The 27,141-nt window shown below is 40.5% G+C and overlaps 1 protein-coding gene across 1 annotated transcript in view; it reads left to right on the forward strand.

Annotated features, from left to right (window-relative positions):
- Positions 1 to 27,141, forward strand: part of CD99L2 (CD99 molecule like 2) — a 104,353-nt gene that overhangs the window by 41,015 nt on the left and 36,197 nt on the right. Inside the window, exon 3 of the mRNA XM_049873414.1 lies at positions 26,315 to 26,377. Within this exon, the coding sequence (XP_049729371.1) occupies positions 26,315 to 26,377 (63 nt within the window). The remainder of the gene's footprint in view (positions 1 to 26,314; positions 26,378 to 27,141) is intronic.

Here is a 27,141-nt window from a genome sequence, read left to right on the forward strand (position 1 = left end):
TACTTGATCAGATGAAATATGGTTATCATAAGTTGCTTTATTTAAAAGAAAATCTAAAAATGGAAAACTCCTTTGTTTCCTTTGTTGAGAATACTCAGCCTTGTGTGATAACTCATGCAGCATTCTCTGACCCAAGTCATAGTCCCGAATGATGTGACGAGCCTTCAGTGGCCTCCCAGTACTACCTTCCCTGGCTCAGTAAAAAGCCCTTTGAAGGGAATAGGGAGTTGTCTCAGTTTAGATTTTCTTTTTGTAATAAACCCAGCTTCTCTTAAAAATGGAGTCTATATAGTCTCTCAGATATTTAGCTTTGTCATCAGTTTTCCTTTTCTTTTGAAAATAAAATTAAACCATTCTTTTTAAAAATGCATGAATACTTAAAAAGTAAAGCTGAGGTCCTTCTTGATCTTTCCCCATCCCAAGAGGGAACTACTATAGCCAGTTTAGGATACATTGGTCCCGGTTCATTTTCTATGCTGTTATATGTATCTACAGACCTACAATGTACTGTGGTTTTTGTTTTACGTGACATGTGTACGGGTGTTTCATATAGTCATTATGTGTATTATTGCCCGACTTGCTTTTTAAATTTAATGTGTTTAGAACACCTGAATCTATCTGTTTGTCTGTCATCTCTTCTATCATCTGTTTCTGTCTATCTATAACTCCACCTATTATCTACTTATCTATTTCTCTATGATCTATTTGTATCCATCTGTTTTTTTTTTATCATATGGAGCCCTGGTGGCACAGTGGTTAAGCGCTCAGTTAGGATGCTAACTGAAAGGTCGATGGTTCAAACCTACCAGCTGCTCTGCAGGAGAAAGATGTGGCAGTCTGCTTCTGTAAAGATTAGAGCCTTGGAAACCCTATGGGGCAGTTCTGCTCTGTCCTTTAGGGTCTCTATGAGTTGGAATCAACTCAACGGCAATGGGTTTGGTTTCTGGTCTGGTATCTGTCATGTATCTATGTATAATCTATTTCTATCATCTATCTCTTCATCTGTCAGTCATCCATCCGTGTATATCTACCTATCCCATCATCTGTCTATATCCATCAATCATCCTTTTTATATCTGTCTGCCTATCTACCTACCTTATTCTTTTTAACTGCTGTGTAGTGTAATGGAAACCCTGGTGGCCTAGTGGTTAAGAGCTACGGCTGCTAACTGAAAGGTCAGCAGTTCAAATCCACCAGGCACCCCTTGGAAACCCTATGGGGCAGTTCTACTCTGTCCTATAGGGTCGCTGTGAGTCAGGATCAACTCAGTAACAATGGGTTTGGTGTAGTATACCACAGTATGCATTTAGCAAACATTTGAGTACCAGCTATGTACCAGCCACTGTTCCAGGCACTGGGGTACAGCTGTGAACAAATCTGACATAAACCTGTGCCCTCATGGAGCTAACATTCAGTGGTGTGGCTTTGCAATGACTGATGCCATTTCCTTACTGGCAGACATGTGGTGTGCTTCCATCTTGCATGATTACAAATGGAGCTGCGGTGAACTTTCTTGTGCATGCCCCTTATGCTCATGCTCAATGGAATTGCTGGGCCAAAGGGTGTGTGCATTTTATATATTAATGTTGTATGCTGTCGAGTCAATTCTGACTCAGAGTGAACCTGTACAACAGAGTACAACTGTCCTATAGGGTTTTCTAGGCTGTAATCTTTATGGGAGCAGATCGCTAGGTCTTTTCTCCCATGGAGCTGCTGGTGCGTTCAAATGGCCGACCTTTTAGTTAGCAGCCAAGTGCTTAACCATTATGCCACCGGGCCAAATTGTTTTCCAAAATGGCTGGGCCGTTATACATTCCCACGGATACGATTACAGTCAGTCCTTGGATTACAAATGAGATCCGTTCCTAAGTGTCTTTAAAGTCGAATTTGTAGGTAAGTTGGAACAGGTATATACGGTTTTTATTTAGCCTTACTTTAGTAGAAGAAAATGCTCAAAGGCTTTTCCACGATTTAAAAGCTGCACTGCACCAAGCGAAGGTGATTGTGATGAAAAATCTGTTGCAAGTAGGAGTTGGTTCAGTCATTTCAAAGGAAGGGCAAATTTACATAATGTTAAAGGGCAATTACGAGTTGTCCAAAAGTCATAAGTTGGATGTTCATAACCTGGGGACTTACTGTACCTGTTTTCCCAGATCTACATCAATACCATGTTTGACCAGTCAGACAAAATGTTACTAATACGATGAACAAAATAATGTATCTTCTTGTTTATTATGCTTTTTCCTGATTATAGTAAGATGGTGCATCAGTTCATATATTTATGGCCGTTTGCATTTTCTTCTTTGATGAACTGTCTTTTCATATCCTTTCCTTGTTTTTCTCTTGGGTTGCTTGTATTTTTTTATAAATTTGTGGGACCTCTTCATATATTCTGGATCAAGAAAGGAAGGGTTTCTGGTGCCAGACTGCCATGGTTTGAGCCCTGCCTTTGCCACCTATTATCTGTTACCCTGGGCAAGTCACCTGACTTCTCTGCCCCTCAGTTTCCTTATCTATTACATGAGGATTATATTAAGTTCTACCTTCTAGGGTTATTGAAAGGATTAGATGAGATGACCTGTGTGAAGTGCTTAACACAGTACTTGGTACAAGGCGAGTGCTGTGTAAGCGGTGGCCATTGTTGTTGTTATTTAACTGATTTAATTGGAAGGACTGACTGTGGTTGCATCTCTTGTGTAAGAGTCAAGAGGAATGCACACCTACTTAAATTGATCAACAGACTCAAGGTGCTTCCCATCAAAATCCCAGCTGGCTTTTTTGCAGAAATGGACAAGCTGATCCTAAAATTCGTGTGGAAATTCAAGGGACACAGAGTAGGCAAAACAGTCTTGAAAAAGAAGAACAAAGTTTGAGGACTCACATTTCCAAATTTTAGGACTTACTATAAAGCTAGAAATAATCAAGATAGTGTGGTACTGGTATAAGGATAGACATGTAGATCAGTAGAATAGACTTGAGAGTCCAGAAATAAACCTACACAGCTATGGTCAATTGATTTTTGACAAGAGCGTCAACTGTACTTAATGCGGTAAGAATAGTCTTTTCAACAAATAGTGCTGGGACAACAGGATCTCCACATGCAAAAGAATGAAGTTGGGCCCCTACCTCACACCATATATCAACTTAACCCAAACTGGATCATAGACCTAAAACCATAAAAGTTTTAGAAGTTAATTTCTGTGCATGGTGTGAGGTGAGTGTTCAGGGCATTCCCAGGTTTTTCCTGAGCGTACGCACAGCCTTACACACGCAGGTGGCTATCTACAGTCCCAGGAATAAGGGAAATTGATGTGTAGTTCTCTTTTCTTGTCATGTCTTTGGTTTTGGTATGAGGGTAATGTTGGCCTCACAGAATGAGCAAGGAAGAGTTCCCTTCTAGTCTGCCTTTTGGAGGACTTTGAGAAGGATTGGTGTTAATTCTTCTTTAAGTGTTTGGAAGAATTTCCCAGTGAAACTGTCTGTGGTCCTGGATGTTTCCTTATTGGAAGATTTTTGATTACTAACTCAGTCTCTTTATTTGTTAGAAATCTATTTAGATTTTCTACTCCTTCTTGAGTCAGTTTTGGTAGTTTATGTGTTTCTAGGAATTTGTTCGTTTCACCTAGGTTATCTAATTTCTTGGCATATACTTGTTCATAGTATTCCCTTATATTCCTTTTCTTTTATGTAATGTCATTAGTAACGTTCTCTCATTCATTCTTGATTTTAGTAACTTGGATTTTCTCACTTTTTTTCTTGGTCTGTGTACTAAAGGTTTGCCCATCTCGCTGATCTTTTCAAAGAACCAATTTTTGGTTTTGTTGATTTTCTCTGTTCTCCATTTTATTTATCTCTGCTCTAATATTTATTACTTCTTCCTTTCTGCCTTTCTGTGAGTTTAGGTTGCGTGTTTTCTAGTTTCTTACAGTGGAAGTCTCTTAGACTATTGATTAGAGATTTTTCTTCTTTTTCAATGTAGGCGTATACAGCTATAAATTTTCTTTTAAGTGCTGCTCTGGCAGCATCCCATATGTTTTGGTGTGTTGTGTTTTGTTTTCATTTGTCTCAAAGTGTTTTCTAATTTCCTTTGTGATTTCTTCTTTGACCCATTGGCTAGTTTGGAGTGTGTTGTTTAATTTCTGCATATTTGTGAGTGTCTCTAATTATTTGTCATTGATTCCTAATTGTGATTGGATAACACACTTTGTTTGATTTTAACTCTTAAATTTGTTAAGGCTTGTTTTATCACATATCAGGTGGTCTACCCAGGAGAACGGATTTAAGAAGAATGAAAATTCTGCTGTTGTTGAGTGGGCTATTCTCTGTATGACCTTTAGATCCTCATGGTTGATTGTGTTGATCAGTTCTCCTATATCCTTGCTGATTTCCTGCCCAGTAGTTAGTTCTATCAGTTGCTGAGAATAGGGTGTTGAATTCCCCAACTGTAATTGTGTATTCGTCTATTTCTCCTTCTCAACTCTATCAGTTTTTGTTTCATGTATTTTGAGTCCCTGATTTTTTTTAATTAACTTTTTTTAAAATTTTTTTTATTAACTTTTATTAAGCTTCAAGTGAACGTTTACAAATCCAATCAGTCTGTCACATATAAGTTTACATACATCTTACTCCATACTCCCACTTGCTCTCCCCCTCTTGAGTCAGCCCTTTCAGTCTCTCCTTTCGTGAGAATTTTGCCAGCTTCCCTCTCTCTCTATCCTCCCATCCCCCCTCCAGACAAGAGTTGCCAACACAATCTCAAGTGTCCACCTGATATAATTAGCTCACTCTTCATCAGCGTCTCTCTCCCACCCACTGACCAGTCCCTTTCATGTCTGATGAGTTGTCTTCGGGGATGGTTCCTGTCCTGGGCCAACAGAAGGTCTGGGGAGCATGGCCGCCGGGATTCCTCTAGTCTCAGTCAGACCATTAAGTTTGGTCTTTTTATGAGAATTTGGGGTCTGCATCCCACTGATCTCCTGTTCCCTCAGGGGTTCTCTGTTGTGCTCCCTGTCAGGGCAGTCATCGGTTGTGGCCGGGCACTAACTAGTTCTTCTGGTCTCAGAATGATATAGGTCTCTGGTTCATGTGGTCCTTTCTGTCTCTTGGGCTCTTAGTTATCCTGTGACCTTGGTGTTCTTCATTCTCCTTTGATCCAGGTGGGTTGAGACCAATTGATGCATCTTAGATGGCCGCTTGTTAGCATTTAAGACCCCAGATGCCACATTTCAAAGTGGGATGCAGAATGATTTCATAATAGAATTATTTTGCCAATTGACTTAGAAGTCCCCTCAAACCATGTCCCCCAAACCCCCGCCCCTGCTCCGCTGACCTTTGAAGCATTCATTTTATCCCGGAAACTTCTTTGCTTTTGGTCCAGTCCAATTGAGCTGACCTTCCATGTATTGAGTGTTGTCTTTCCCTTCACCTAAAGCAGTTCTTATCTACTGATTATTCAATAAAAAACCCTCTCCCACCCTCCCTCCCTCCCCCCCTCGTAACCACAAAAGTATGTATTCTTCTCAGGTTTACTATTTCTCAAGATCTTATAATAGTGGTCTTATACAATATTTGTCCTTTTGCCTCTGACTGATTTCACTCAGCATAATGCCTTCCCGGTTCCTCCATGTTATGAAATGTTTCAGAGATTCGTCACTGTTCTTTATCGATGCGTAGTATTCCATTGTATGGAAATACCACAATTCATTTAACCATTCATCCGTTGATGGACACCTTGGTTGCTTCCAGCTTTTTGCTATTGTAAACAGAGCTGCAATAAACATGGGTGTGCATATATCTGTTTGTTTGAAGGCTCTTGTTTCTCTAGGGTATATTCTGAGGAGTGGGATTTCTGGGTTGTATGGTAGTTCTAACTGTTTAAGATAACGCCAGATAGATTTCCAAAGTGGTTGTACCATTTTACATTCCCACCAGCAGTGTATAAGAGTTCCAATCTCTCCGCAGCCTCTCCAACATTTATTATTTTGTGTTTTTTGGATTAATGCCAGCCTTGTTGGTGTGAGATGGAATCTCATCGTAGTTTTAATTTGCATTTCTCTAATGGCTAACGATCGAGAGCATTTTCTCATGTATCTGTTGGCTGCCTGAATATCTTCTTTAGTGAAGTGTGTGTTCATATCCTTTGCCCACTTCTTGATTGGGTTGTTTGTCTTTTTGTGGTTGAGTTTTGACAGAATCATATAGATTTTAGAGATCAGGCGCTGGTCGGACATGTCATAGCTGAAAATTCTTTCCCAGTCTGTAGGTGGTCTTTTTACTCTTTTGGTGAAGTCTTTAGATGAGCATAGATGTTTGATTTTTAGGAGCTCCCAGTTATCGGGTTTCTCTTCGTCAGTTTTGGTAATGTTTTGTATTCTGTTTATGCCTTGTATTAGGGCTCCTAAGGTTGTCCCAATTTTTTCTTCCATGATCTTTATCGTTTTAGTCTTTATGTTTAGGTCTTTGATCCACTTGGAGTTAGTTTTTGTGCATGGTGTGAGGTATGGGTCCTATTTCATGTTTTTGCAAATGGATATCCAGTTATGCCAGCACCATTTGTTAAAAAGACTGTCTTTTCCCCAATTAACTGACACTGGGCCTTTGTCAAATATCAGCTGCTCCTATGTGGATGGATTTATATCTGGGTTCTCAGTTCTGTTCCACTGGTCTATGTGTGTGTTGTTGTACCAGTACCAGGCTATTATGACTACTGTGGCTGTATAATAGGTTCTGAAATCAGGTAGAGTGAGGCCTCCCACTTTCTTCTTCCTTTTCAGTAATGCTTTGCTTATCCGAGGCTTCTTTCCCTTCCATATGAAGTTGGTGATTTGTTTCTCTATCACATTAAAAAATGACATTGGAATTTGGATCGGAAGTGCATTGTATGTATAGATGGCTTTTCATAGAATAGCCATTTTTACTATGTTAAGTCTTCCTATCCATGAGCAAGGTATGTTTTCCCACTTAAGTATGTCCTTTTTAATTTCTTGTAGTAGTGCTTTGTAGTTTTCTTTGTGTAGGTCTTTTACATCTTTGGTAAGATTTATTCCTAAGTATTTTATCTTCTTGGGGGCTACTGTGAATGGTATTGATTTGGTTATTTCCTCTTCGATGTTCTTTTTGTTGATGTAGAGGAATCCAAGTGATTTTTGTATGTTTATCTTATAACCCGAGACTCTGCCAAACTCTTCTATTAGTTTCAGTAGTTTTCAGGAGGATTCCTTAGGGTTTTCTGTGTATAAGATCATTTCATCTGCAAATAGAGATAATTTGACTTCCTCCTTGCCAATCCGGACGCCCTTTATTTCTTTGTCTAGCCTAATTGCTCTGGCAAGGACTTCCAGCACAATGTTGAATAAGAGCGGTGATAAAGGGCGTCCTTGTCTGGTTCCCGTTCTCAAGGGAAATGCTTTCAGGCTCTCTCCATTTAGAGTGATGTTGGCTGTTGGCTTTGCATAGATGCCCTTTATTATGTTGAGGAATTTTCCTTCAATTCCTATTTTGGTAAGAGTTTTTATCATGAATGGGTGTTGGACTTTGTCAAATGCCTTTTCTGCATCAATTGATAAGATCATGTGGTTTTTGTCTTTTGTTTTATTTATGTGATGGATTACATTAATGGTTTTTCTGATATTAAACCAGCCTTGCATACCTGGTATAAATCCCACTTGATCGTGGTGAATTATTTTTTTGATATGTTGTTGAATTCTATTGGCTAGAATTTTGTTGAGGATTTTCTCATCTATTTTCATGAGGGATGTTCATGAGGGATATAGGTCTATAATTTTCTTTTCTTGTAATGTCTTTACCTGGTTTTGGTATCAGGGAGATGGTGGCTTCAGAGAATGAGTTGGGTAGTATTCTGTCATTTTCTATGCTTTGAAATACCTTTAGTAGTAGTGGTGTTAACTCTTCTCTGAAAGTTTGGTAGAACTCTGCAGTGAAGCCAGCCGGGCCAGGGCTTTTTTTTGTTGGGAGTTTTTTGATTGCCGCTTCAATCTCTTTTTTGTTATGGGTCTATTTAGTTGTTCTACTTCTGAATGTGTTAGTTTAGGTAGTTAGTGTTTTTCCAGGAATTCATCCATTTCTTCTAGGTTTGCAAATTTGTTGGAGTACAATTTTTCGTAATAATCTGATATGATTCTTTTAATTTCAGTTGGTTCTGTTGTGATGTGGTCCTTCTCGTTTCTTATTCAGGTTATTTGTTTCCTTTCCTGTATTTCTTTAGTCGGTCTAGCCAATGGATTATCAATTTTGTTAATTTTTTCAGAGAACCAGCTTTTGACTTTGTTAATTCTTTCAATTGTTTTTCTGTTCTCTAATTCATTTAGTTCAGCTCTAATTTTTATTATTTGTTTTCTTCTGGTGCCTGATGGATTCTTTTGTTGCTCACTTTCTATTTGTTCAAGTTGTAGGGAGAGTTCTCTGATTTTGGCTCTTTCTTCTTTTTGTATGTGTGCATTTATCGATATAAATTGACCTCTGAGCACTGCTTTTGCTGTGTCCCAGAGGTTTTGATAGGAAGTATTTTCATTCTTGTTGCATCCTATGAATTTCCTTATTCCCTCCTTGATGTCTTCTATAACCCAGTCTTTTTTCAGGAGGGTATTGTTCAGTTTCCAAGTATTTGATTTCTTTTCCCTAATTTTTATGTTATTGATTTCTACTTTTATGGCCTTGTGGTCTGAGAAGATGCTTTGTAATATTTCGATGTTTTGGATTCTGCAAAGGTTTGTTTTATGACCTAATATGTGGTCTATTCTAGAGAATGTTCCATGTGCGCTAGGAAAAAAAGTATACTTTGCAGCAGTTGGGTGGAGAGTTCTGTATAAGTCAATGAGGTCAAGTTGGTTGATTGTTGTAATTAGGTCTTCCGTGTCTCTATTGAGCTTCTTACTGGATGTCCTGTCCTTCTCCGAAAGTGGTGTGTTGAAGTCTCCTACTATAATTGTGGAGGTGTCTATCTCACTTTTCAGTTCTGTTAAAATTTGATTTATGTATCTTGCAGCCCTGTCACTGGGTGCATAAGTACTTAATATGGTTATATCTTCCTGGTCAATTGTCCCTTTTATCATTATGTAGTGTCCTCCTTTATCCTTTGTGGTGGATTTAAGTTTAAAGTCTATTTTATCAGAAATTAATATTGCTACTCCTCTTCTTTTTTGCTTATTGTTTGCTTGATATATTTTTTCCATCCTTTGAGTTTTAGTTTGTTTGTGTCTCTAAGTCTAAGGTGTGTCTCTTGTAGGCAGCATATAGACAGATCGTGTTTCTTTATCCAGTCCGTGACTCTCTGTCTCTTTATTGGTGCATTTAGTCCATTTACATTCAGCGTAAGGATAGATGAGTAAGCCTTTAGTGTTGTCATTTTGATGCCTTTTTATGTGTGTTGACAATTTCATTTTTCCACTTACTGTTTTGTGCTGAAACGTTTTTCTTTGTAAATTGTGAGATCCTCGTTTTCATAGTATTTGACTTTATGTTTGCTGAGTCGTTATGTTTTTCTTGGTTTTTATTTTGAGTTATGGAGTTGTTATACCTCTTTGTGGTTATCTTAATATTTACCCCTATTTTTCTAAGTAAAAACCTAACTTGTGTTGTCCTATATTGCCTTGCATCCCTCTCCATATGGCAGTTCTGTGCCACCTGTATTTAGTCCCTCTTTTTGATTCTTGTGATCTTTTACATATTGACTTCAATGATTCCCTGTTTTGAGCATTTTTTTTAATTAATCTTAATTTGTTTTTGCGATTTCCCTATTTGAGTTGATATCAGGATGTTCTGTTCTGTGACCTTGTGTTGTGCTGGTATCTGATATTATTGGTTTTCTGACCAAACAATTTCCTTCAGTATTTCTTGTAGCTTTGGTTTGGTTTTTGCAAATTCTCTGAGCTTGTGTTTATCTGTAAATATCTTAATTTCGCCTTCATATTTCAGAGAGAGTTTTGCTGGATATATGATCCTTGGCTGGCAGTTTTTCTCCTTCAGTGCTCTGTATATGTCGTCCCATTGCCTTCTTGCCTGCATGGTTTCTGCTGAGTAGTCTGAACTTATTCTTATTGATTCTCCCTTGAAGGAGACCTTTCTTTTCTCCCTGGCTGCTTTTAAAATTTTCTCTTTATCTTTGGTTTTGGCAAGTTGGATGATAATAGGTCTTGGTGTTTTTCTTTTTGGATCAATCTTAAATGGGGTTCGATGAGCATCTTGGATAGATATCCTTTCGTCTTTCATGATGTCAGGGAAGTTTTCTGTCTGCAGATCTTCAACTATTTTCTCTGTTTTCTGTCCTCCCTCCCTGTTCTGGGACTCCAATCACACGCAAGTTATCCTTCTTGATAGAGTCCCACATGATTCTTGGGGTTTCTTCATTTTTTTTAATTGTTTTATCTGATTTTTTTTCAGCTATATTGGTGTTAATTCCCTGGTCCTCCAGATTTCCCAGTCTGCATTCTAATTGCTCGAGTCTGCTCCTTTGACTTCCTATTGCATTGTCTAATTCTGTAATTTTATTGTTAATCTTTTGGATTTCTGCATGCTGTCTCTCTATGGATTCTTGCAACTTATTAACTTTTCCACTATGTTCTTGAATAATCTTTTTGAGTTCTTCAACTGTTTTATCAGTGTGTTCCTTGGGTTTTTCTGCAGTTTGCCTTATTTCATTTCTGAGGTCATCCCTGATGTCTTGAAGCATTCTGTAAATTAGTTTTTTATATTCTGTATCTGGTAATTCCAGGATTGTATCTTCATTTGGGAAAGATTTTGATTCTTTTGTTTGGGGGGTTGTAGAAGCTGTCATGGTCTGCTTCTTCATGCGGTTTGATATCGATTGCTGTCTGTGAGCCATCACTAAGATATTGTAGTGATTTATTCTGTATTTGCTCACTGAGTCTTATCTTGTTTTGTTTTCTTTCAATATACGTGCATGGGCTACTAGATTGCGCTGTCTTGATTGTTGTAGCCCTTGACTTACTTATGACCTATTACCAGCTGGTTTGGGCTGTTGCCAGATATATATGCCTGAGTCTATTCACTATTCTTGAGTAGAATCTGATTTTGGGTCATCAGTGTGTGCTGCACCCTAACACCTATCCACCTTGAGAAGTAGTGGTGATAGTTGTGTGCACCAGATTCTATTAGCAGCTAGGGTTCACACTCCAGCAGGGGCAGGATGCTGACAGGCTTCCCCCAAGTGTCAGTGAGGTAGGTGTGTCTCTATTCCTAAAGCACCTTGGTGGGAGGGCTCTGCAGCTGTACCTTAGGCCCCCAATGCAAGTACCTCTACAGATTGGTAGGTGTCACCCTCCTTAGACCACTAAGGCAAGAGGCTAGGTGGTCTGGGGGGAGCTTCAGCTCTCAGTTCCCTGTTGTGGGTCAGTTAGGGTTCTGTTGAATAAGCAGAGATATCAGACCTGGGAAACTTGTTTTTCCAGTAAACCCGCTAAAAAAAATGCAGTCAGATCCCTATCAGAAATGCGTTTGCATTATAATAGCCACCTTGTTCCCTGTAGGGATGAAAGCCCGAAATATGGATCATATATGCTTGGCTGCAGCTGGTTCTGTGTTTTTAGTCCAATTTCGGAAGGATTTTTGGTCCCTGGGTTTTTTGTGGTTGCTTCTCTCAGGCCGGAGGAATGGGTTAGGAAAAAAAAAAAAAAAGGGAAAAGAAAAGCCATGGAGCCGGAGCCGTTCTCCCTCTGGCTCAGGAAATTCCAGTGTTAATGAAGCCGCCTGGGAAGGGGAGGGGAGGGTTCAGAAAAACAGGAGAGAGTAGCACCCCGGGATCTAGCCAAAGTTGCTTATCTTGCTTCGGATGACTATTTTATCTGAGATTCCCGAGGGGTGTGTTGCCTATGTGTGCTAGCTGTGTGGAGATTGTCCCCGAGGGCCTGGCCCGCTGAAGCCGCGGTCAGATCCTCTGCTGCCAGTCCAAAGCCCAGCGTCAAGGTTCCTCTGCTGGAACGCTGCACTCCCGGCTCCAAAATCAGTCGCTGCCTCCCGGGGACTTCTCGTCCCGCCAGCTGTGTCGCCACGCCGCCTCTGCAGACCTGCTGGGCCCCCTCCTGGGGTTAGTTCAGGGGAGTAGGGCTGCGCCCCATGTTTGCGCCGTGAGAGGATGCCGTGCTCAGCTCTCCCCTGCGCCCAGTCCTAAGCCCGGTGCCAAGGTTACCTGACTGGGACGCTGGCTCCAGGCTCTGAAAACAGTCGCTGCTTCCCTGTAGTTGTTCGTTCTCCATCTCTGTCACTCAGGTCAACTCTTTAAATCTGTTTGTTGTTCAGGGTTCATAGATTGTCGTGTATGTGATTGATTCACTTGTTTTTCCGAGTCTTTGTTGCAAGAGGGATCCGAGGTAGCGTCTACCTAGTCAGCCATCTTGGCCCCCTCCTCCGAGTCCCGGATTTTTGATGCGTAGACATTTAGGATCATTATATCCTCCTGGTGGGATGATCCTATTGTTATGTTTTTCTCTAGTAATTTCCTGGCTCCCAAGTCTCCTGTATTTGATATTAATATAGCCACTCCTACTTTAAAAAAAATTAATGTTCAAATGTTATATATTTTTTTCTTTTTTTACTTTTAAAGTACCTATGTAATTGTATTTTAAGTGCCTTCCTTTTAGACAGCCTATTATTAGATCTTGTTTGTTTGTTTGTTTTTAAGTCCACCCTGCCATTCTCTGTCTTTTGTTTGGTGTAGCTAGACCATTTGCATTTAAAGTAATTATTGATATGTTAAGGCTTAAGTCTACCATTTTATTATTTATTTTCTGTTGATTTCCTCTGATTTTTGTTCTTATTTCTCTCTCTCTCTTTTACCTCCCTTGGGTTACGTGAACTTTTTTTTCTGATTCCTTCTTGATTTATTTATAGTGTTTTTGAATAGATCACTTTGTGTAGATTTCATAGTGTTACTCTAGGTATTGTAATATACACATGTACATTACTTATTGCAGTCTGCTGGTATCAATATTTACCACTCAAGTGAGGTGTAGTAACCTTCCATTTAGATTCCTTTAGACTCCTTGCCTTTTTTTATGCCAAGAAGGAGAATCTATTATATTTGTTCTTATTTTGCATATCTCAATATTCTTCCTTCCTTTGTGAAGTTTCAAGCCCTCTTCTGTTATCATTTCCTTTCTGTTTAGAGAAATCAATTTCTTTAGCCATTCTGTAAGGGTAGGTTTGCCAGAGACAAATTCTTTTAGTCTTCTTGTGTTTTGATTTCCTTTTCATTCTTGAAGGATATTTTTGCAGGATACAGAATTCGTGGTTGACAGTTCTTTTCTTTCAGTACTTGAAAAATGTTGTGCCACTTTCTTCTCACCTCTTTTTTCTCATTTCAGATGTGAGAAACATGCTGTCGTTTAAGTTGGTGTTTCCACCATCTTGATGTGTCATTTCTCTGATTGCTTTCAAGATATATTCTTTGTCTTTAGTTTTCAGAAGATTAATTATGATGTGTCTTGGTGTGGATTTCTTTGGGCTTTTCATACTTGGGATTTGCTCAGCTTCTTAAACCTATAGGTATATGTCTTTCATCAGATTAGGCAAGTTTTCAGCTGTTATTTCTTTGAATACTTTTTCAGTTAGCCTCTCTCCTCTGCTTATGGAACTCTGTTAATGCAAATCTTAGCTCTTTTTTTTTGTTTGTTTATCTGTAGCTCCAAGATGGTGTCAGTTTTTTTTTTAGCCTGTTTTTCTATTTTTCAGACTTGGTAAATCCAGTGCATCTGTCTTCAAGTTCATGGCTTCTATTGTTTTTATTTGCACACTACTATTGAGCCCTTCCAGCGAGTGTTTTGTTTTTATTATTGTAATTTTCAGTTTGATAATTTCCTTTTGGTTCTTTTTTATCTCTTCTGTCTATACCTTGAGATTTTCTATTTTTTCATTTATATGAAGGGAATTTATGATTACTTGTTGAAGCCTTTTTATGATGGCTGCTTTAAAATCCTTTTCAGATAATTCCAACATCTGGTTCATCTCAGCATTGGTATCTATTGTCTGTTCTCTTCCAATTTGTGATTTTCCTGGTTCATGGTATAATGAATAATTTCCTGCCGTGTGGCTGGAAGTGAGGGGAGTGAAGCATAGTAGTGAATAGCCAGGCCTCATTAAGTGTTCTTGCTGCTGAGTGAGGGTAGTGGCTCAGCTCACCTCTGAACCTGCTGACACTGCCCTGGCAGAGGAATCAGAGCACCACCTGCTTCTACCATTTTTGGATGGCAGATCAGCTCCTCACTCAGCCAGCCGACACCACCTGATGGGAAAATAGCATAAGCGCCTGCTCCTGCCAGGCGGGCAATGGAAGACCACTTACCCACTCAGCCTCATTGACGTACCCTGGGAAGGGAATTGGAGTGTCACCCACTTCCACTGATTGGGGGATGGAGGATCAGCTCCTTATTGGCTTTGCTGACACCACCAGCTGGAGAAATCAGAGCATCACCACCTTGTTCTGCAGGGCAAAAGTGTAGGTGGACAATCAGCTCCTTGCTTGGCCTGGCTGAAACTGGGGGTAAGGGGATATGTTTTTTCCAACCGTGTTTCCCTGGAGTAAACCAAAAACCCACTGTCGTCGAGTCAATTCTGACTCATAGTGACCCTACAGGATGGAGTAGAACTGCCCCATAGAGTTTCCAAGGAGTGCCTCGTGGATTTGAACCACTAACCTCTCCGTTAGCAGCCATAGTACTTAACCACTACGCCACCAGGGTTTCCTTCCCTGGAGTAGGAAACAAAAAAGGTTTTCTGTTCTTTTAGGTCACCCTTTCCCAGGTCTGTTGACTAGGGAGAAGAGGTTTTTCTGGGAGCTTTTTGTGTCCCTGCCTTTTGGCATTTCCTGTTGGGAGGCTTTTGTAGTGCCTATCCAAGATTTATGGAAGGAAACCAGGAAACTCACTCCTGTGCTGTTCCTTAAGTACTGAGGTCTCTCAGCAGTGTGTCGCCTTCTTTCCACCGTCGGGAGTCTTCCTGTGCTTATTTGCTGTGCTCTGTCTAGGGTTTATTAGGTGTTAGAGGGAGTACCTGGGAGGGATAGGACAACGTGGTCAGAAACACCAGCCCAATCTTTTAATTTAAACATACAAGACTCACCTGTGCTGTTATGTGTACCATGGGGGCCCTATGGGAGCCTCAAGGAACAAGGCAAGAGTCTTGATGTGGAGTTGCTAAGCCACGAAGTGGCTGCTGTGTTCTGTTACCAAACATACTACCCTTGCCTTTCCCAACACTCCACCACCACCACGACCCCCTACTACCCCAGAGGTGGGACCATGTCACCACCACCACAACTAGGAGGCCAGGAACGACCAGAGCTCCAGCAAATCCTGCAAATATGGCTGCCCTGAGGGCAGTAAGGGAGGACGCAGAGCTCCCTCTGGGTAGTGCTCAATGAGCTACCCAGAGTTTTAAGCCCAGTATGTGCACAGTCAGCCAAGGACTGCATCTGAACACTGGGTTTAATGTAATGGTGTATACCTGGCTAGTCACTGTGTCTTCTGTGTTTCCCGTGAAAAGTCCTGCCTGGAAAAATTTCAAGGAGAAAGATGCATTTGTCCTTCCTCCTCTTTTCACCAACTTCCCTTTCTGAAACCAGGGTAGGTGTAATGACTGAAGTTTTAGGAAGCCCATCAAACCTTTCCTTTAGGCAGATGGAGCATTTTGGAATGGCATTGTTTTAAAGTGTCGTGTTTCAGTAAAGGACTTTAGAACTCTGTGCTTCTTTGCCACTCTTGCCTTTAGTTGCTGTTGTCTTTCTCCGGATGTGCCATTTTATGAGTCAGACATCTCCACTGACATGAATAAGAACTTGGCCCACAGAGAGGGGAATTTGGTCATTGCTCCCATCCTGCAACCTGTTACCAGTACCGTAGGGGCATTCTGGCTCATTCCAAGTGCCCTGCCTTGCAGTGAAGAGACAGTTGTGACCCGAGAGAGTTACTGCTGCTGTGTTATTTGACCTCTTGTCATCACATTTCTACTCTCAAGGGGTGCTTTGTGACCACATGGCCCCGCTTGATTGTCCAGTTTATGAGTTCTGTATAGCTGGTTTTGAGTCTTGGGTGAATACCTGCAGTCAGTGAGCCTACTGTTAGGATGATCTGAGTGCTGGCCCAGGCACAACACTCACGGGAATAGAAATTAGTTGAAAAACTGATGACGTACTGCAACGGCAGAAGGCAGTAACTTGCTCCATCCCGTTGGTATTTCCATTATTGATGGCTATACAAGGAGTTGAATTCCGATGTAAAGCTTACTTTGTCTTAACTCACGGTTTGCACTGATGAATGCAGTTCATGAGTGTTGCTTTGCTTTTGGGGGAAATCCTGTACCCAGTTGTTAACCAGTTGGCTGGTTCCTTTATGTGGTGGGGCCCACTGAATGTAATAATTTTGACTTGTCTGGTGCCTTGGATAATCGAAATGATGGCTGCAGGAAACCAAATGCAGGAGGAGGAGGTAAGTCATAGCTGGTGAGAACTACTGGCCAGTACTGCAGCTCCCTGGTGGGGCTCTGTTTTGTTAGCACAATGGCCCTGACTTGACAGAGCTGGGAACAGCCAATGCCCATGAGAATCCTAAGACAGTGGTTCTCAAACATTTAGTCTCAGGACTCCTTTACGGTCTTCAAAATAATTGAGGGTCTCAAGAACTTTTGTTCATGTGGATCATATCTATTTATCATATTAGAATTCAAGTAGAAAAATATTTCTTAATTTTAAATATATATATACAAGTAAGTTACATATATATAAATTACATATACGTGTTTAAATTGCTCATTGCGCGTTAACATAAATGACATATTTTTATGAGAAGTGTTTGGCAAGGCAAACACAGAATTTGCTGAGAAGAGTGACATTCTTGTACACTTTTGCAAATCTCTGTCATGTCCACCTTAATGGACAAGCTGGATTCTCACACCTGCTATGTATTCAGTCACTGTGATATGCTGTCATGGTTGAAGTGTAAGAAGAAAATCTGGGCTTAGATATGTAGTTGGAAAAGGGAGGAATGTTTCAGTAGAGTTTCTAGATCATTGCTGACATTCTTCTTGGATCTGACACTAGAACTCAAGAAGTGGTCGTTCCTTACAGGTTAAGTGTGGTGTGGAATGTGAAACCATACCCGTGACCTTTCCACACTCGGTTCCATTGAACCTAGTGGACTCTATTGCCCTTCGAATGGATTTTATGCCCCTTCTTGACTTTGCAACATTTTGCATTGGTCCTTTGGAAAATATTGGTGCCCTGAGTTGTGTTGAGCTTCCAAATTTCATTATACGGTACCCAAAAGTCCCATTTGTTAATATCACTGATCTCCTGGGGCAAGTCTTTATGTATTGGGAAGATTATGGTGCCAGAAACACGCTTTTCAAAATTAAAATTTTCCCTTGAGAGCTCAAATTTTATCATTGATAACAAGTACCGTCAATCATATTTTTGAAGTGACAGGATAATTTCATTCATTTTCAAGAAAGTGTTTGCTAAATATTCACAACCAAATAACCATAGTATCTCTGACATTTATTCTTTCAAATAAAATTGGTCTTCCATGAGAAAAGCAGCTAATACCACTCAGAACTGAACAATCGCAGAGGTGGTTTTCCTCGTCAAGTCAACTGTCGGACTTTGGTGTGCAACAGAAATGCTTTAGCCCTCCCTCCCATTTCATCAGAGAGAATATTAAAAAAGACTTGTACTCAAGGTTGGGATGGAGTAAAATGGATATTTTTCCTCTGCTTCCTTGTATTAATTTTTTATTGCTTCGTAACAAATTACCATAGCATAGTGAGTTAAACCAATCTCTGTTCATTCTTTCATTGTTTCCCTGGGTCAGGAGCGTGGGTCCTGTGTACCTGGGTGTTCTACTCAGGGTCTCTCACCAGGCTGAAATCCTGGTGTTGGCTGGGGCGGGATCTCATCTGAGGTTCAAGGTTGTATTCATTTCCTATTGCTGTTGTAATGAATTGCCATGGACTCGGTTGCTTTAAAGAACTAAGTTTATTATCTTCCAGATGTTGAGATCAGAAGTCTGGAATGAGTCTCACTGGGCTAAGATCAATTTGTTGCAAGAGCTGTGTTCCTTCTGGAGGCTCTGGAAAGTATCTGTTTCTCTGACATTTCCAGCGTCTTCCTTGGCTCATGGCCCTGTCCTCCATCTTCAAAGCAGCAGCATAGCATCTTCAGATCTCTCTCACTCCTGTCTCTGTCATCACATCCCCTGTTCTGACTCTGAAACTCCTGCCCCTCTTTGCTTTTTAAGGACCCTTTAGGGAACTATGAGTCGAAATTGACTCGATGGCAATGGGTTTTTTTTGGTTTGTGTTTACCTTGAGCCCACTTGGATAACCCAGGACAATCTCCTCAGCATCCTTAACTTAATCACACCTGCAAAGTTCCTTTTCCCTAGTAAAGGTTTTGGTGATTAGAATGTTGGCATTTTGGGGGGGGGGGGTGGCATTATTCTGCCTACCACAGGGGTTCTCTTCCAAGCTCACATAATTGTTGGTAGAATTCATTTCTTTGCATCTAGAGAACACATGACCACTCCTTCTTCAAGGTCAGCAGGAAAACAAGAAAGAGACTATCTGCTGCTTTGAGTTTCTGAGTTCAGGGAAGGGCCTAAGCCCTCTCTTAAAGTACTCAACTGATTAGGTCAGGCCCACCCAGTATAATCTTCCTTTTGATGAAGTCAAGGTCAAACTGATTGAGCACCTTAATTACATCCACAAGATGTAATCTAATCACTCTAGTGACATCCATCCTATTCAAAGCTCCCTTTCACATTCAGGTTGTGGGATTATACAGGGAATGTACACCAGGCAGTGGGAATCTGGGGGCCATCTTAGAATTCTGCCCCCCACATTTCAACTGCAGGTATGTGGCGGTGAAGAATCCAATGACTGTTGTACCATTTGGTGCCGCTGCCTTGATTCTTGCTCAGGAGCCAGCAAATTTACCCACCATTGCTTTTGCACCAGTAGTGGAAATGTCAACCCAGTGAAAGGGTTGCATAACAGCTAAGGATAATTATGAAAATAGTTTTGACCTCGCAGACACACAGGGATCTATCAAGGGCACTTTGAGAACCACTGTCTTAGAAGAGGACTTTACACAGTTATGTGTCATCAGTAAGTTTTCTTTCCAGTCAGTGATTCTCTTCAATATTGATGTGCAGTGAGCATGAGTTTGTGGGACTGGAGAAGGCAGGAAGGGCATTTTAGATGTCTTCCTTTGTATCAAGCTTTACCTTTATAATTTTACTTCTGTCCCCAAACTCCCCTTTTACTTCTGTAGACAGTAATAAATTTAGTTCAACCTTTGGAAGGGCAATTTGGTAAAATCTATCAAACTGGAAAATGTCCATACTCTTTTGAAATGGGTTTGTATTAAATGTACAGATCAATTTGGGTAGAGTTGACATCTTTACTATGTTGAGTCTTCCAATTCATGAACACGGTCTATCTCTCCATTTATTATAGAACTTCTTTGATTTCTTTCATTAGCATTTTGTAATTTTTAGCATGTAAGTCTTATATATGTATCTCAGCTGTCTAGTGCTGCTATAACAGAAATACCACAAGTGGATGGCTTTAACAAACAGAAGTTTATTCTCTCACGGTCTAGAAGGCTAGAAGTCCGAATTCAAGGTGCTAGCTCCAGGGGAAGGCTTTCTCTCTCAGTCCACTCTGAGGGCAAGTCCTTGTCATTAATCTTCCCCAGGTCTAGGAGCTTCTCAACGCAGGGACCCCAAGTTCAAAGGATTCACTCTACTCCTGGCACTTCTGTCTTGGTAGTATGAGGTCCCTCTCCCTCTGCTTGCTTCTTTCTCCTTTTATCTCTTGTAAGACAAAAGGTGATGCAGGCCGCAACCCAGGGAAACTCCTCTTACATGGGATCAGGACTGTGACCTGAGTAAGGGTGTTGCATCCCACCCTAATCCTTTTTAACATAACCTAATCCTGCCTTACTAACCACAGGCAGAGATTAGGATTTATAGCACATAGGGCAGTTACATCAGATCACAAAATGGAGGACAACCACAGAATACTGGGAATCATGGCCTAGCCAAATTGATACATGTATTTTTGGGGGACACAGTTCAGTCAATGACAAGACGTTTTATAGGTGTGTATATAAGTATTTCTATAAGTATTTCATCTTTTGGAGCAATTGTACCTTTCGGTTAGCAGCTGAGCGTTTAAACCACTGTGCCACCAGTGCTCCTAATATGTTTTTAGTTTCATATTCCATATATTTATTGTTATTATATGCAATTTCTATTTGTTGATCTTGTATCCTCCACCTTACCAAACTCACTGATTCGTTCAAGAAGGTTTTTTTTTTCTTTGTGGACTTCTTAGAATTTTCTACGTAGAAAATCATGTCATTTGCATATAGGGACAGTTTCATTTCTTCCTTTCCAATCTTTACGCCTTTTATTTCTTTTTCTTCTTGCAATGGCTGGAACTTCCAGTAATGTGTTAAATAAGAATAAGACTGGATATCTTTGTCTTGTTCCTTGATCTCAGAGGAAAAGTATTCACCCCTTTACTGTTAAGTCTGATGATAACTGTAGGTATTTTCTAGATGTTCTTTATCAAATTGAAGTAGTTCCCCTTTCTTCCTAATTTGCTGAGAGTTGTTTTATTTATTTATTTACATTTATCTATGTATATGTGTATATATATATGTATCTATATAAACTGGGTATTGGATTTGTCCACATCAATTAATGTGATTACGATTCATATTCATTAGCCTGTCATTCTGCTCTGTCCTGTAGGGTCACTATGAGTTGGAATTGACTTGATGGTGCTGGCTTTGGTTTTGTGGTGTTAGCCTATTGTTATGGTGGGTTACACTGACTGGTTTTCAAGTGTTGATTCAGCCTTGTGTAACTGGAATTAACCCCGTTTTTTCATGGTGTATAGATTTTTTTATATGTTCTATTCCATTTGCTAATTTTTGTTGAGAATGTCGCATGTAAATTCATGAGAGATACTGGTCTATGGTTTCCTTTTTTATACCTTCTTTGTCTTTGTTTTCAGGTAATATTGGCCTCATAAAATGAGTTGGGAAGTGTTCCTTCCTCTTCCATTTTCCGGATGACATTGTATGAAATTGATGTTAATTCCTCTTTAAATGTCTGGTATAATTCTCCACTGAAATTGTCAAGGCCTGGAGATTTCTTTTTTGTAAGCTTTTTAATTAAAAATTCAAATTCAAATTCTTTAATGGGAAGATTCAGATTGCCTATTTCATGTAGGTTAAGTTTTGACAGTTTGTGATTTTCGGGAAATTTGTCCATTTCTTCTAAGTTGTCAGATATATGAGTGTAAAGTTGTTCATAGTATTCTCCTATTATCCTTATAATGACTGCAGGATCTATAATGATATCCTGTTTCATTCCTTATATTGGTCACTTTTTTATCTTCTCTCTTTTTGTACTTGTTAGTAAATCTAGAAGTTTATCAATTTTAATGACTTTTGGAAGAACCAGTTTTTTGTTCCATTTATTTTCTATATTGCTTTCCTATTTTCACTTTCATTGATTTCTACTCATATTTATTATTGCCTTCCATCTGCTTTCTTTGGTTTTGCTTTTCTTTTCTTTTCCTAGTTTTTTGAGATAGGAGCTTGAATTACTGATTTGAGACCTTTCCTTACCTTTATTGTAAGTATACAGTGCCGTAAATTTTTTTCTGAATACTGCTTTAACTGTACCTCACATATTTTGATGTTTCCTATTCTTGTTTTCTATGTATTTTTAAATTTCTTTTGAGACTCTCACTTTGACTTGTGTATTTGTTTTAGAAGTATGTTGCTTAATTTCTAAGTGTTCAGAGGTTTTCTTGTCTGTCTTTGTTTCTAGTTTGATTTCATTATGGTCATAGACCACTCTGTATAATTTCAGTACTTTTATATTTTTTGAGGTTTATTTTCTGGCCTAGTCTGTGGTCCCTGTTGGTGAATGTTCCACTGGAATCTTTTTTTTTTTAAGTTTATTCTGCTGTGGTTGGGTGGACTATACTATAAATGCCAATTAGATCCGGTTGTTTAATTGTGTTGGTCAGTTCTTCTATATCCTTGCAGATTTTCTGTCTAGAAGTTATATCAACTGCTGAGAATGAGGAGTTGGATTCCTCAACTATAATTGTGAGTTTGTCCACTTCTCCTTTCAGCTCTGTCAGTTTTTGCTTCATATATTTTGAGGCTCTGTTGTTTGGTACATATATGTTTAGGATTGTTATGTCTTCCTGGTGGATTGATCCTTTTGTAATTATGTAATGTCCTCCTTTGTTTCTAATGAGAATTGTTTGGTTATATCTGACTGTGATCCCCCCGCCCCCCGGCTATGTTATTTTTTTTTAATGTGGTAAAAATATTCACCAGCACAACAGCTTCCACATTTACAATTCAATGACATCGATCACATTTTTCACATTGTGCACCTATTGCTGTCCTTTTCCAAAACATTCCACCACCGTTAACATAAACTCAACACCCCTCAAACAAAAAACTCCCCCTGCCACCATCCTGCCCGCTCTTGGTAACCATTAATAATCTTTGGTTTCGATATATTTGCTTATTTCATATACGTGACACCATATGGTATTTGTCCTTTTTTGACTGCCAAAAAAAAAAAATTTTTTTTTTATTTCACTCAGCACAATGTTTTCAAAGTTTTTCCTTGTTGTGTCATCTGAACTTCATTTCTCTTTATGGCTGCATAATATTCCGTTGTGTGTATATACTACATTTTGTTTATTCATCTGTTGATGGACGTTTCAGTTGTGTCCACCTTTTGGCATGAAAAGTGCTGCAGTGAACATTGGTGTGCAGGTTTCTATTTGGGTTCCTGCCTTCATTTCTTCTGGGCGTATACCTAGAATTGGGATTGCTGGGCTATATAGTAATTCTATGTTAAAGTTTTTTTTTTAATTTTTATTGTGCTTTAAGTGAAAGTCTACAAATCAAGTCAGTCTCTCATACAAAAATTTGTATACACCTTGCTATATACTCCTAGTTGCTCTCATCCCAAGGAGACAGCACACTCCTCTCCACTCTCTATTTCCGTGTCTATTTGGCCAACTTCTGACCCCCTCTGCCCTCTCATCTCCCCTCCAGACAGGAGCTGCCCACATAGTCCCATGTGTCTACTTGATCCAAGAAGCTCACTCTTCATCAGTATCATTTTCTGTCTTATAGCTCAGTCCTGTCTGAAAAGATCGCTTTGGGAATGGTTCCTGTCTTGGGCTAACAGACAGTCTGGGGACCATGACCTCCGGGGTCCTTCTGCATCCCACTGCTCTCCTGCTCCCTCAGGGGTTCTCTGTTGTGTTCCCTGTCAGGGCAGTCACGGATTGTAGCTGGGCACCATCTAATTCTTCTGGTCCCAGGCTGATGTAGTCTCTGGTTTATGTGGCTCTTTCTGTCTCTTGGGCTCGTAATTACCTGTGTCTTTGGTGTTCTTCATTCTCCTTTGATCCAGGTGGGTTGAGACCAATTGAAGCATCTTAGATGGCTGCTTGCTAGCATTTAAGACCCCAGATGCCAATCTCCAAAGTGGGATGCAAAATGTTTTCTTAATAGATTTTATTATGCCAGTTGACCTAGATGTCTCCTGAAACCACGGCAGTTTTTTCCCTTCGAGGTTTTGTATTTGTCATCCCATTGCCTTCTTATGTGCGTGATTTCTGCTGAGTACTACGAGCTTAGTCTTTTCAATTCTCCTTTGTAGGTGACTTTTTGTTTATCCCTAGTCGCTCTTAAAATTCTCTCTTTATCTTTGGTTTTGGCAAGTTTGATTATGTCTTGGTGACTTTCTTTTGGGATCTACCTTGTGTGGGGTTCGATAAGCTTCTTGGATAGACATCGTCTCATCTTTCACAATATCGGGGAAATTTTCTGCCAGTGAATCTTCAACAATTCTCTCTGTATTTTCTGTTATCTCCCCCGTCCTGGTGCTCCAATCACTCGTACGTTATTTCTCTTCACAGAGTCCCACATAATTCTTAGGGTTTCTTCATTTTTTAAAATGCTTTTATCTGATTTTTCCTTCAATAAGTTGATGTCAAATGCTTTATCTTCAATCCCACTAATTCTGACTTCCATTGCCTCAATTCTGCTACTGTGGGTTTCTATTGAGTTGTCTAATTCTGAAATTTTATTGTTAACCTTTTGGATTTCAGTTGGCTTCTCTGTATGGATTCTTGCAGACTTGTTAAATTTGTCATCATGCTTTTGTATAACCTTCTTAAGTTCCTCTGTTGCTTTGTCTGTGTGTTCCTTGGCTCGTTTTGCGTTTTGCCTGATCTCCTTCCTGTTCTCTAGAAGAGCTATGTATATTAATCTTTTGAATTTCACCTCTGGTAATTCCAATAAATTCTCTTCTCCAGAAGGTTTCTTGATTCTTTATTTTGGGCGCTTGCTGAAGCCATCATGGTCTGCCTCTTTATGTGGTTTGATATTGATATTGACTGTTGTGTCCGAGCCATCAATATGTTTGCCTAGGGTGTCCTAGTTTCTTGTTTTGTTTTGCTATGCCCATAAAGACTGGTCGTGTGAGCTTGTTCGATTATTGTCTCTTTTGAAACTCTCACGTGCTATCACCGGTGGCTAGAGCTGTTTCTAGGTATATGAGTCCAGGAGTCCATTTACTTATCTTGTGTGGATTCAGCTCAAGTGTCCAGATAGTCGGTCACCAGGTGTGTGGTGCAGACTCTTACGTACAGTCCTAGACAGGCAGGGGTGATTGGAGTAGGCACAGGTATCTGGCTGCAGTAGGGGATCACCCGTCGAGCAGGGCAGGGGGCTGATGGGCTGTCCCTCAGTGTCTAGGAGGAAAGCATATCCCTGTTCCCTAGAGCACGTAGGTGGGTGAGTTTTGCAGCCAGACTATGGGCACCCAATGCTGTTGGCTGTAAGGACTGGAAGGCACCACTTATTCTTGGACCCCTGTCACGGGTGGCTTGGTGGCATGGGTGGAGCCACCAGTCCTCAGGCCCCTGATGTGGGTAGGCGAGGACCCTGCTTAATGGGCAGGGAGGTGTTACATATCACAAATCTGCCATTCCACCTTATAGTTGATAGGTTTTAGGTAAATGCCCTTTTATAGTGTGCTAAAGAGGGCCTATGCTGTTGAAATAGGCCCACACAAGTCTGTGCAGGGGTGAAAGTCATTCAAAGTCCGTGGACCCCTTATGCCTGTGCCTAGGTAAATGGGGTGTGTCTGCCCTGGGTTCCTGGCTTAGGGGAGCTGGAAGATTATTTTTTCCTGTTTGTTGATTTGTTCCCTCTTCAAAGCCAGGAGAATGGCTCACGGCGTCCGACAGGTCCTACTTTTGGCCCCGGGGATGTGGCAATTCCTGAAGCCAGCCCAGACCTGGTGCAGAGTGGGGAGGGGGCAGGTAAATGGGAGAGAAATTCTTCCCAAAGGAGGTGTTTTTTCATCCACATGGTAGGTTAGATGCATGTACTTATCTTTTGCTGATCGAGTGCCATTTCTTGCTGGTTTTAGAGGCTTGAGTAGACTCTCCGCCATTCCGTGTCTCCCGATGTAGAAAACATGTCCCGAGCACCACTGCTTGTCTCACCACGCACACCAGCTGATCCAGCCTGCAGGGTGCTAGTTCCTGCCGGGTCAGGTTTGGCAGCTCTTCGCTGCTTCTGAACTGTCTCTCCCTCCTCCTGCTGCTTAGTCTGATTCCTCGACTTTGACTTTGATGTGCAGGACTCCTAAATAAAAATAAAAACCCATTGCCGTTGAGACAATTCCAACTCGTAGCTACCCTATAGGACACAGTAGAACTGCTCCATAGAGTTTCCAAGGAGTGCCTGGTGGATTCGAACTGGTGACCTTTTGGTTAGCAGCCATAGCTCTTAACCAGTACGCCACCAGGGTTTCTTCAGGGCTTCTAGACTGTCATACATATAATCGATTCACTTGTTTTTTCGGGTCTTTGTTGTAAGTGTCTGACTATTCCAGCATCTTGACCCCACCTTTCATTGTGGTTTTGATTTGCATTTCCTTAATGACTAAAGAGGAGCCCTTCTTAATGCTTGGCTGCTGAGAGGTCAGCAGTTTGAACAGAAAAGCTCCTCCACTGGAGAAAGATGTGGCAGTCTGCTTCCATAAAGATTTACAGCCTTGGAAACCCAGTGAGGCAGTTCTGTTCTGTCCTGTAGGGTCACTATGAGTTGGAAGGGACTTGACAATAGTGGGGTTTTTGTTGTTGTTTTTTTTGCTTTAGTGACTGATGACACTGAGCATCTTTTCATGTGCTGACTGTTATTTTTACACTCTCTTTGTAGAAGATTCGGACACGCATTTCTTTGATCCACAGACAACCCCGAGGACCTATCCAAAAAAGACAGGTAATGCATTTCAATGGCTGTAGACAATTTGGGGATCACATTATTGATGTGTAAAAGTCAGTGAGGTTTTTTTCTTCTTGCAAACATTGCTTTTTCTTTTCTGAATAGTTGACAATTATTGACTGCTTGCTGTATAGAGAGCTAAACCTGTTCCATCTCTGCCTGCCTTCTCCCTTAAATTTTCTCTCCCTACTACCTATAATAGTAGAAACAGTCATAGCACAGTCTTGATGTTTAAGAAAATAAACGATTGGCGAACTTATGCATGCTGTAAAAAAAGTCCATATTTTAAAAGGAATCTGGTTGCACACAAAGGCTTAATATTTACAGTCATGACTACAGTTTTTAAAAATATTTTGTGTGTGGGGGGGTTCACTGTAAACACTTTCAGTTTGTGACATACTCCCATACTCCACTAGGAAGCTCACTCCATTCCTGGGTGGTGTTATCTGTGGTTAGGGTACCAGACTGATAATGGAGGAAACCAAGCTTGGGGCTCTGCAAGGTCTGGAACTCCCTGGTCATATGATCCTCTCCCAGGGGATGTGTGCTGGAGTCCCAACTCCACACCCACCAGGTCACATGCAGGACCACCCCTGCCTCACCACCCCCGCCCCCTAAAGGAAAGTGAGCAGAACCTGCCTCATTGAACCCTTCTACACTTCTCTCTGTTTTCCTACTCAAAGTGATGCTTTGGAGGCCGTATAAGAGCCTCAAGGAGCAAGACAAGTACTTCACTGATGATGTGAACTCCCCTGAGCCAC

The sequence above is a fragment of the Elephas maximus genome, chromosome X (assembly GCF_024166365.1).
Source record: "Elephas maximus indicus isolate mEleMax1 chromosome X, mEleMax1 primary haplotype, whole genome shotgun sequence".
Lineage (NCBI taxonomy): Eukaryota > Metazoa > Chordata > Mammalia > Proboscidea > Elephantidae > Elephas > Elephas maximus.